At 46.9% G+C, this 11,838-nt stretch overlaps 1 protein-coding gene across 3 annotated transcripts in view; it reads left to right on the top strand.

The window, feature by feature from the left end:
- NEIL2 (nei like DNA glycosylase 2) overlaps nt 1-11,838 on the top strand; it is a 20,180-nt gene that overhangs the window by 3,284 nt on the left and 5,058 nt on the right. For all 3 annotated transcript variants that reach the window (XM_017883698.1, XM_017883700.1, XM_017883699.1), the window contains one exon: nt 8,402-8,754. In XM_017883698.1, coding sequence (XP_017739187.1) covers nt 8,402-8,754 — 353 coding nt within the window. The remainder of the gene's footprint in view (nt 1-8,401; nt 8,755-11,838) is intronic.

The raw sequence follows: 11,838 nt of genomic DNA, 5'->3' as shown, positions 1-11,838 counted from the left end.
AAAAAAAAAAAAAAAAAAAAAAAAAAGAAAGAAAGAAAAGAGCAGAACCTTCAGATCTAGGTTCAAAGCAGCTCATCCTTCCAGGGGCTTATGGGGTTCCCTGTTTTCTGACCCCTGCCTCCCTCTCTAGCCTTCTTATCTTGCCCAAAACCTGTCTTCTGATTGATGGAACTGACTGTGGCTCTTCTTAGTCTTTCTGTCCGTGGTTTTGACTTGCTGCCCCCTGCTCAATCACTTCTTCCTTTTTCTCCCAACTCTGCCCCGTCCCCTCAAATTTATAATGGTTATTCCTGGTCTTCCAGCTTCCACTTGGCCATTGCATCCTCAGAGAAGCCTGCCCTGTCTGCTTTACGTGGGGAGGAGACTCCATCTCTGCTTCCAGGATATCGTGTACTTACTCCTGTTCTTCCCTTTTTACTGAGTTGTTCTGCTTGTTGAGGGGCCAGGACAGATGCAGAGGGCAGGGGCTGCCCCTTGCCAGTATTGTGCCCCTAGCACTTAGCTGAGTGCTGGCACATAGGAAGCACGGGGCGGTGCCTGCAGATGAACTCATGAGCTCTGCTGCTGCTTAGCCGTGTGCTCTTAAGCATGTTCATCTCTTAGCTCTTTCTTCTGTTGTAGAATGGAGATAAGCCACTGACCTCTTAAAATTGTTGTTTTAAGTAGACTTTATGCCTGGCACATAATGGGCACACCATAAGTACTAGTTCCCTTTCTTCCATCTTGCCCTCAACCCCCACCCCTGCAACACATACACACAGAGGTTTTAAAACTGTTTTTTGTTAGAACTGGAAGAGATCTTGTAGCCCTTTACCCACAGTTGATTCCTTTGGAGACTGAGGCTCGGAGAAGGGAGTACTTAGCCCAAACTCAGGTGGCTGGCAAGGAAAAGGTGAGAGCCCAGGGCCCCATGGCCTCCAGGACTGTGGCCTCTTTATACACACTGTCCTGTGAGGTTTGCAGGGGCAGGATTATGTCTCTTGTCTCTGGATCCCCACCACTTACCAGGGTGTCTGCCACAGAGCTGGCTGTAAGAGAATATTTCGCAAGTGAGTGGGTGGACAGATGGATGTGCAGTGAAGGAACCTGTAGACGGGACTGGGAGCTGCTTTCCCGGTAAACCAAGCAAAAACCCATGTTGCAGGGAACCTAAGGTTGCAGGGAACCTTGGGGGCTGCCTGGCAGTGCTTTGAAGTGAGCGCCCTTCCCTGCTTCTCCCGGTGGGTGGATCCCTGACCCTAGGAACTTAGAATTGCATTGAGAACATAGGGCCTGTGTCGACACAGGCCACACTATTAAGCTACACTAAATGGGGAGGGCAGAGCACATGATGAAGGCCCAGGTAATGGCCCTGATAGGAAGAGGTCCCAGTGGCCTGGAGATGATGTGGGAGGTAGGACTTGAGTTGGGCCTTGAAGGCTGAAGGATTTCGGTGAACTGAAGAGGGAGGAAAGGGCATTTCAGGCTTGAGAAGCAGTTACAGGCAGGCTGATGGAGGTAGAGTGAGCAGGACAAGTTGATGAGGCAGGAGAGAGCTTGGCTCCACCCTGTGCCATCTGTTTGTCTGGCACATCCTTTCCTTGTCAGCTCTCCATTTTCTGTATCAGGAGTTGTGTTGGATTACTCGTAACAGACTGAGAAAAATGACTACTCCAACTCAGGGTTTCCCCCTCCACTCCAGTAATGGAACAGTCGAGGGCGGTATAGGAGCAACATTGGAAAACAAGCTCCTTCCACTCTCCCCTTCCAAGACTGGGTAGTTTATTAAGGAAAGAGGTTTAATGGACTTACAGTTCTGCATTGCTGGGGAGGCCTTGCAATTATGGCAGAAGGCGAAGGGGAAACAAAAGCACATCCTACATGGTGGAAGGCAAGAGAGCTTGTGCAGGGGAATTACCATTTATAAAACCATCAGGCCAGGTGTAGTGGCTCATGCCTGTAATCCCAGCACTTTGGGAGGCAGAGGTGGGCAGATCGCCTGAGGTCAGGAGTTTGAGACCAGACTGGCCAACATGTTGAAACCCCATCTCTACTAAAGATGCACAAATTAGCTGGGCATGGTGGCAGGCACCTGTAATCCCAGCTACTTGGAAGGCTGAGGCAGGATAATTGCTTGAACCCAGGTGACAGAGGTTGCAGTGAGCTGAGATCGCGCCACTGCACTCCAGCCTCGGCAACAGAGCGAGACTCCATCTTAAAAATTAAAACAAAAACAAAAACAAAAAAAGCCATCAGATCTTGAGACTTACTTACTATCACGAGAACAGCCCGCATGATTCAATTACCTCCCACTGGGTACCTCCCACCGGGTCCGTCCCATAACACATGGGAATCACGGGAGTTATAATGAGATTTGGGGACACAGCCAAACCATATTATTCCACCCCCAGCCCCTTCCAAAGCACATGTCCTCACGTTTCAAAACCAATCATGCCTTCCCAACAGTCCCCAAAAGTCTTAGTTCATTTCAGCATTAATTTAAAAGGCCACAGTCCAAAGTCTCATCTGAGAAAAGGCAAGTTCCTTTCACCTATGGGCCTGTAAAATCAAAAGCAAGTTAGTTACTTCCTAGATACAATGGGGGTATAGGCATTGGGTAAATACACCTGTTTCAAATGGGAGAAATTGGCCAAAACAAAGGGGCTACAGGCCCCATGCAAGTCTGAAATCCAGCAAGGCAGTCAAATCTTAAAGCTCCAAAATGATCTTTGACTGCATGTCTCTCATCCAGGGCACACTGATATGAGAGGTGGACTCCCACGACCTTGGCAGCTCTGCCTCTGTGGCTTTGTAGGGTACAGTCCCTCATCCTGGCTGCTTTCACAGGCTGGCATTGAGGGTCTGTGGGTTTTCCAGAGCAGGCTGCAAGCTGTCAGTGGATCTACCATTCCGAGGTCTGGAGGACAGAGGCCCTCTTCTCATAGCTTTACTAGGCAGTGCCCCAGTGGGAACTCTGCACCGGGGCTCTAACCCTGCATTTCCCTTCTGCACTGCCCTAGCAGAGGTTCTCACTGAGGGTTCCACCCCTGCAATACACCTCTGCCTGGACATCCAGGCGTTTCCATACACCCTCAGAAATCTAGGTGGAGGTTCCCAAACCTCCATTCTTAACTTCTGTGCTCCCGCAGGCTCAACACCACATGTACACCACCAAGGCTGGGGGCTTGTACCCTCTGAAGCAGCAGCCTGAGTTGTACATTGGCCCCGTTTACATTGGCACCATTCTGGGGTCTGGAGCACAGTGGCCCTCTTCTCACAGCTCTACTAGGCAGTGCCCCAGTGGGAACTCTGCCCTGGGGCTCTAACCCTGTATTTTCCTTCTGCACTGCCCTAGCAGAGGTTCTCAATAAGGGCTCTGCCCCTGCAGCACACCTCTGCCTGGACATCCCGTTGTTTCCATACATCCTTAGAAATCTAGGTAAAGGTTTCCAAACCTCCATTCTTAACTTCTGAGCACCCGCAGGCTCAACACCACATGTAAACCACCAAGGCTTGGGGCTTGTACCCTCTGAAGCAGCAGCCTAGGTTGTGCATTGGCCTTTTTTAGCCATGACTGGAGGGGCTGGGACACCAGGCACCAAGCCCCTAGGCTGCATACAGCAATGAGGCCTGGACCTGGCCCAGGAAACCATTTTTTCCTTCTAGGCATCTGGACCTGTGATGGGAGGGGCTGCCGTGAAGGTCTCTGACATGCTCTGGAGACATTTTCTTTGTTGGCGTAGTGATTAGCATTTGACTTCTAGTTACTTATGCAAATTTCTGCAGCCAGCTCGAATTTCTCCCCAGAAAATGGGTTTTTCTTTTCTACTGCATCATCAGGCTGTAAATTTTTCAAACTTTTGTGCTCTGCTTCCTCTTGAATGCTTTGCCACTTAGAAATTTCTTTCACCAGCTGGGCGTGGTGGCTCATGCCTATAATCCCAGCACTTTGGGAGGCCGAGGCGGGCAGATCACAAGGTCAGGAGTTTGAGACCAGCCTGGCCAATATGGTGAAACCCTGTCTCTACTAAAAATACAAAAATTAGCCAGGCATGGTGGCAAGCACCTGTAGTCCCAGCTACTCAGGAGGCTGAGGCAGAAAAATCACTTGAACCCGGGAGGCAGAGGATGCCGTGAGCCTAGATCATGCCACTGCACTCCAGCCTGGACGACAGGGTAAGACTCTGTCTCAAAAAAAAAAAGAAATTTCTTTCACCAGATACCATAATCATGTCTCTCAAGTTCAAAGTTCCATAGATCTCTAGGGCAGGGGCAAAATGCCACCAGTCTCTTAGCACAGCAAGAGTCACCTTTACTCTAGTTCCCTACAAGTTCCTCATCTCCATCTGAAACCACCTCAGCCTGTGCCTTATTGTCCATATCACTGTCAGCATTTTGATCAAAACCATTCAACAAGTCTCTAGGAAGTTCCAAACTTTCCCACATTTTCCTGTCTTCTTCTGAGCCCTCCAGACTGTTCCAACCTCTGCCTGTTAACCAGTTCCAAAGTTGCTTCCACATTTTGGGGTGTCTTTATAGCAGTACCCCACTCTGGATATCAGTTTACAGTATTAGTCTGTTCTCATGCTGCTGATAAAGATATAACCAAGACTGGGTAATTTATAAAGGGAAAAGTTTTAATGGACTCACAGTTCCATATGTCTGGGGAGTCCTCACAATCATGGTGGAAGGCAAAGGAGAAGCAAAGGCATGTCTTACATGGCAGCAGGCAAGAAAGAGCATGTGCAAGGGAACTGACCTTTATAAAACCATCAGATCTTGTGAGACTTACTATCATGGGAACAGCATGGGAAAAAAACCCACCCCCATGATTCAGTTACCTCCCATCGGGTCCCCCCAACAACACATGGGAATTATAGGAGCTAAAATTCAAGCTGAGATTTGGGTGGGGACACAGCCAAACCACATCATACATTTTATAGTCAGTGATGTCCAGTCATCAGCTGATGGACATTCAGATTGTTTCAACTCTTTGACTTCTATGGATAATGCTGCTGTGGGCATTCATGTGCAAGTATTGGTGTAGACGTATGTTTCCATTTCTCTTGAGACTATTCCTAGGAGTGAAATTGCTGGACTATATAGTATGTTTAACTTTTTTAGTCTCTTCCATAGTGTTTTACAAAGCAGCTGCACCATTTTATCGTCCCCCAGCAGTGTATGAGGACCAATCCTTCCATTTTTAACCTCTTGCCATAGCACCTGGGGCCTATCTCCAGCTCACCTGGGTTCAGGGTGGGTAGGTTCCCTGGGTTGCCTCTTCCTTGGGGTCCCCCTCTGCTGCAGCAGGGGTCTCTGCTCTGCCTCCCGTCAGTTACCCTTCCTGTGCCTGTTCCTCATCTTCTGGAGGGAATTTGTATCTCCTGTCTGCTCCTCCTCTTGATCCCAAGGGTTTAGAGCTCTTTGGTTCCTGTGGCGGGTTTGTTGGGAGCAGTGCTGACAGCGCACACCCTAGCTACTGTGTCTGACCAGGAGCTCCCCTCCCAGTGTGGGGTTTCCACCTCTGCGTTCAGGTGTGTCCCCTCCGCTGGGGACTCCCTGTCTCCTCTGCCTTCCACTCTTCTTGTGAAGCCCAGCCCAGGTAACTGCCAGCTCCCCTCATGGTGTAGGCTCTTCTTCTGTGTGCCACCTCTGCTTCTACCCACACTTTTCTTTTTTTTTTTTTTTTTGTACAGATGGGGGTGTCACTTTGTTACCCAGGCTGGTCTCGAACTCCTGGGCTCAAGCAATCCTCTTATCTTGGCCTCCAGAGTGCAGGGATTACAAGCATGAGCCACTGTGCCTGGCCTACCCACACTTTTCTCCATGCTCTTGTAGTATCTGTTTTCATACTTGTCCCCCTCCCACCCCCACCACGTTTTACATTTTTTTTTTTTTTTTTTTTTTTGAGACGGAGTCTCGCTCTGTCTCTCAGACTGGAGTGCAGTGGTGCAATCTCGGCTCACTGCAAGCTCCACCTCCCGGATTCACGCCATTCTCCTGCCTCAGCCTCTCGAATAGCTGGGACTACAGGTGCCCGCCACAGCGCCCGGCTAATTTTTTTGTATTTTTAGTAGAGACAGGCTTTCACCATGGTCTCGATCTATTGACCTCGTGATCCGCTGGCCTTGGCCTCCCAAAGTGCTGAGATTACAGGCGTGAGCCACCGCGCCCGGCCGCCTTTTAAATTTTTTTAAAAATTGTGATGAAAAACACATAACAAAATTTGCTATCTTAACCATTTTAAAGTACGTAGTTCAGTAATGTTAAGTATATTCACGTTGTGTAACAGTTTGCCTGAACTTTTTTATCTCCCCAAGCTGAAACGCCATGCCTGTTGAACACTAACTCTCCCTTTCCTCCCTTCCCGCAGCTCCTGGCAATCACCTTTCTACTTTCTGTCTCTCTGAAATTTACTCCCCCAGCTACCTCGTATCAGTGGAATTATACAGTTATACAGTATTTGGAGTTTTTTTGACTGGCTTATTTCACTTGGTATAAAGTCCTCAAAGTTCACCCATGTCACAGATGAGGGAACATTGGAGATTGTTGTAATCTATTTTTGCTGCTATTACAGAATATTTGAGACTGGGTAATTTATAAACAATAGAAGTCTATAGAGCTCACAGTTCTGGAACATGCAAAGTCCAAGGGCATGGCATTGGCATCTTGCCGTGTCATTTGCAGTTGGCATTATTCCATTCAGGAGGTCAGAGCTCTATGGCCTAATTTCAAAGGGGCCATCTCTTACCACTGTGCCATTGGGGATTAAGTTTCTGACACATACTTTTTGGGGAACACATTCAAACCATTGCAGCGCCTTACTCATCTGTTTGCCCTTGGAGCCTAGCACACTGCCAGGCACATTGAATAAGCTTAATTAATGATTAGCGAACTGAAGTGGCTGCAATGTCACAGGAACCTAAAAGAGGGACAGTAGAAATTGCCATAGTTGAAGAGGGTATGAGGACATCTTGACCTAGACATTTTTGACCTAGTAAATGTTTTGATCATCATGGGCATTTGACAGTTATTTTCATCAGAATTATATCAACATTGGTGAATTTATACCAAGAAATATTTTCTGCAGCAGATTCTATTATGCCCACTTAAATCCTTGCTCAATTTGTTTTTTATGTAGGTCAGTTAAACCATTTCTAGTATGTGGCAAATAACAATCTGTGCTCAGATTTACAGATAAGCTATTCTGGGATTATTTTGAAAGGTAATGCTCTTTTGTATAGAGGATTTCAAGATTAATTTGTATGCTAATTAACAAGTTTAAGATCATAGCAGAACAGTGATCTTTAAGCACAGACCTGTAGTGGTCAAAAAAGTAACACAGGCATTTTCAGTATTAATGCCAGATGTTTTGGCTTATACTCTTTGAAAGACTGCCTGAATTTCAGGCTGTGTGGAACTGACACATCCTGGAATCTAGGCATACATGCTGCATATCAGGAGGTGTAACATGAAAATAAACTAAAAGCAAGGGCCGGGTGTGGTGGCTCATGCCTGGAATCCCAACACTTTGGGAGGCCAAGACAGGCAGATCACTTGAGGTCAGGAGTTCGAGGCCAACCTTACTAATGTGGTGAGACCCGGTCTCTACTAAATATGTAAAAATTAGCTGGATGTGGTGGTGTTCACCTATAGTCCCAGCTACTTGGGAAGCCGAGGCAAGAGAATCGCTTGAACCCAGGAGATGGGGGCTACAATGAGCCAAGATGGTGCCACTGCACTCCAGTCTAGGCAAGACTCCGTCTGAAAAAAAAAAAGAAAAGAAACTCAAAGCAGCCAGAACATCCATTTACACACATTTTCTGTATTTATTTTCTTCTACTGAAATCATTTTCAGTGAGATAAGGTGGGTCCTTTGCCTTGTACATTTTATAGTGGTGATTTGATTCATTGGTCAATTTTGTTTCAGTATCTAATTTTTATTGATTACAATTTTCTTATCAAGTCCAATACATTGGTGGAGGGGGTAGCGTGGGGTACCCCGTTTTATAGTGTGTTGTCTTTAGCTGCTCTGTGTGTGTGCATTCCCATGCACTGCTTATTTCTGGCATAGAAAATGTATTATGAATGAAATGAAGGAATGACAACTTATGTTCACTTCTTAGCTACTGCATGAAAAAATTGGGAGCGATTCCCCTCAGGTTGTCCAGGGTGGTCCTGCCATCTAGCATGGGTCTGTTTCACTGCCAACTAAGTCTACTTGCTCCCGGTCACTTTGAAAACCACATGCGAACTGCTCACACCACTGGAGCAAAAGAGCAAAAAGCAGAACCCAAAGACTTCATTTGGGAAGGCTCTCCGCGAGGGGCGAGGAGGAAGACCTTTGCAATAGGATACATATCTGCGTTCCCCCGTTCCCCTCTGGGTCTGTGAGGCTTAGATCTCTGTTCATTTTTTCCAGGTCCATGGAAAGAAATTATTCCTTAGATTTGATCCAGATGAAGAAATGGAGCCCCCTGGCAGCAGCCCACCGCCAGAGCCTCCACAAAAAGAAGCGCACAAGGAAGGGGCTGTGGACCCAAAGCAGGACGGGGAGCCCAGCGGGCAGAAGACGCTTGATGGATCCTCACAGTCTGCAGAGCTCAACCCCCAGGGAGAGGATGAATCTGAGTGTTTGGAGGGAGACGCCCCTGCAGGAGATGCTGGGAGGTGGCTGCGTGTCAGCTTTGGTTTGTTTGGCAGCGTTTGGGTGAACGAGTTCTCCAGAGCCAAGAAAGCCAACAAGAGGGGAGACTGGAGGGACCCTTCCCCGAGGTAATGGTGTGACCATCTGATTCTCAGGGGCTCTGATAGTCATAGGGCCCTGCTTGATGGGGTTTGGGACTTAAGCAGTGGGGACACACTGAGGACGTCCAGGCCGCCCCCCAGGGCCCTGCTGTCTTGGGGAGAGAGGCCACCTCTGCATCTACCAGTGATAGGAAGTAGACTGTGGTCTGCACGCAGGAGAGGGTTGTGCACCCAGAGGTGGCTGGGAGAAGGGGAGAATTTTCCCAACAAATGTGGCACTTGAGAGTAGACTGTCCCTGAAGAACATTTTATTGCCTGACTCCTGACTTGTGTGCTTTGAGTTTAGGGACAAGATTTTCCCAGTTTTGTTTTAAGTATACTGTTTGTGTGTTTATTTTTTATTGAGATATAATTAACATACAATAGAATGCAGATCTTAAGTGTTCAGCTTGATGAGTTGTTTTGGTTTGTTTTGAGACGGAGTCTTGCTCTGTTGGCCCAGGCTGGAGTGCAGTGGCACGATCTGACCTCACTGCAACCTCCGCCTCCCAGGTTGAAACAGTTCTCCTGCCTCAGCCTCCTGAGTAGCTGGGACTACAGGTGCGTGCTACCATACCGGCTAATTTTTGTATTTTTAGTAGAAACGGGGTTTCACCATGTTGGACAGGCTGGCTGGTCTGGAACTCCTGGCCTCAAGTGATCCGCCTGCCTCCGCCTCCCAAAGTGCTGGGATTACAGGCGTGAGCCACCATGCTTGGCCCCAGTTTTTAATCTATGAATGTTGAGATTAACATTTTGTGCATAAAACTCTATCTAGGTTTAGGATCCTATGCTCAGTGTCAATTCCCAGAGGAGAAATTGCTGCTCAGAGGGAATGCACATGCTTAGGGCTGTACATTTGATGGCCGTAGGAAAGTGCTGGTGAGCTGAAATCTCATGAATGTTAGGTCGCTTGTGTACTTCTTATCAATTTGTCGAAGCCTTTGGACCAAAAGTCTGTTTGTTTTTGTGACGTGTGTTGCCAGCATTGTTTCAAGTCTGTCCTCCGTCCTTTGAGCTTAATCCATTTGGGATTTGAAATTTGTATGGCGTCAGTGGTGGGTATTTTTCTTGGTTGCTCATAGGTTTCCCCTTTTACTAAAAAAAAGGTCCCTTCTACCCCCAGAGAAAGTCACATGACTTCTGTTTTCTGAAGCTTTATAACTTGTAAAAATGTTTAGAACTGTCGTCTTTTTTTTTGTGGCATGATGTAGGTATCATAGGATGCTTTGGGCTTCTGTGGCCCGGAGATTTTGCTCACATCACTGGAAGTTCAGAAGGAGGGTAGGTTTGGGGTTGCAGTTCCGAGGTTCTGGCTTCATGTGATTCTCCTGGCTTTGCACTTTCCACACATTGGTTTTGTCCTTAGACCAGCAGCAAAAGGCTACTGCAGCTCCAGGATTTTATTCACACCAAAAAATCCAGAAGATGAGAAGGTCATTTTTAGAAGTTCAGATGAGGAAGCTTTTCTTAGAACCTCCAGCAAACCTCTCATCATCAGGAGCCTGCCCTTTGCTGAGTCCTGGATTAGTCACCAGCTGGAGGCGTTGAAATGCTCTCCACGAAGCAGGCTCACCCCTAGGTTTTCATATATATTGCCATAGAGTGAATGTGTATCATGCCGTTATTTTTAAATCTGTTTACCTGGTTATGTCTCTTTTCTCATTTACATGTTTTATATTTATTTTGCTTTGTCTCTTTTTTCTTTAATAGGCTGACCTGAGTTTTATCTACTTTGTTGGTCTTTGAAATAAATAATAGTAGCTTGCCAGGCATAGTGACTCCTGTCTGTAATCCCAGCACTTTGGGAGGCTGAGACAGGAGGATCACTTGTGCCCAGGTGGAAGAGACCAGCCTGGGCAACATAGTGAAGACCCTGTTTCTACAAAAAATAAAAATAAAATTAACCGGGCATGGTGGTGCATACCTGTAGTCCCAGCTACTTGGGAGGCTGAAGCGGGAGGGTAGTTTGAGCCAGGGAGGTTGAGACTGCAGTGGGCTGTGATTGTGCCACTACACTCCAGCCTGGGCAACAGAGCGAGACCCTGTCTCCAAATAAATAAATAAATAAAATTAGCTTTATATATCCTTTCTATATGGAAAGGGTATATGGAGTATTGAAAATATTAGGTCAGGTGTGGTGTCTCACACCTGTAATCCCAGCACTTTAGAGGCCGAGGTGGGTGGATCACCTGAGGTCAGGAGTTTGAGACCAGCCTGGCCAACATGATGAAACCCCATCTCTACTAAAAGTACAAAAAATTAGCCAGGTATGGTGGTATACACCTGTAATCCCAGCTACTCGAGAGGCTGAGGCAGGAGAATCGCCTGAACCCAGGAGGCAGAGATTGCAGTGAGCCAAGATAGTGCCACTGCACTCCAGCCTGGGCGACGAGAATGAAACTCCATCTCAAAAAAAAAACTTATAAGTCAAAAATGTGTCTAATATGCCTAGCCTACCAAACATTCTGGCTTAGCCTAACCTCTAACCTACCTTATATGTGCTCAGAACAATTACATTAGCCTACAGTTGGGCAAAATCATCTAACACAAAGCTTGTTTTATAAAATGTTGAATATCTCACGTAATTTATTGAATACTGTACTGAAAAGAAAGGTTTTATAGGTACTCAATGTATGGCTTTTACTGAGCATGCATTGATTTTGTACCATTATAAAATCAAAAATTAAAAGTGAACCATTGTAAGTCAGGGATGTCTGTATGTGTGTATGATCCGACCGCAGAGTGTGCTCTGACTATATCATGGTAACAGTGTGGGGATGTGTGTGTGTGTGTGTATGATCTGACCACAGAGTGTGCTCTGACTATGTCGTGGTAACGATGTGGGGATGTGTGTATGATCTGACCACAGAGTGTGCTCTGACTACATTGTGGTAATGATGTGGGGATGTGTGTATGTATGTATGCTCTGACCACAGAGTGTGCTCTGACCATATCGTGGTAATGATGTGGGGATGTGTGTATGTGTGTATGATCCGACCACAGAGTGTGCTCTGACTATATCGTGGTAACGTTGGGGGGTTGTGTGAATGTTCTACCCCCAGGGTGTGC

This window comes from Rhinopithecus bieti, unplaced genomic scaffold (genome assembly GCF_001698545.2).
Source record: "Rhinopithecus bieti isolate Rb0 unplaced genomic scaffold, ASM169854v2 scaffold_13857, whole genome shotgun sequence".
NCBI lineage: Eukaryota > Metazoa > Chordata > Mammalia > Primates > Cercopithecidae > Rhinopithecus > Rhinopithecus bieti.
This window is presented reverse-complemented; position numbering and strand designations above follow the sequence as displayed.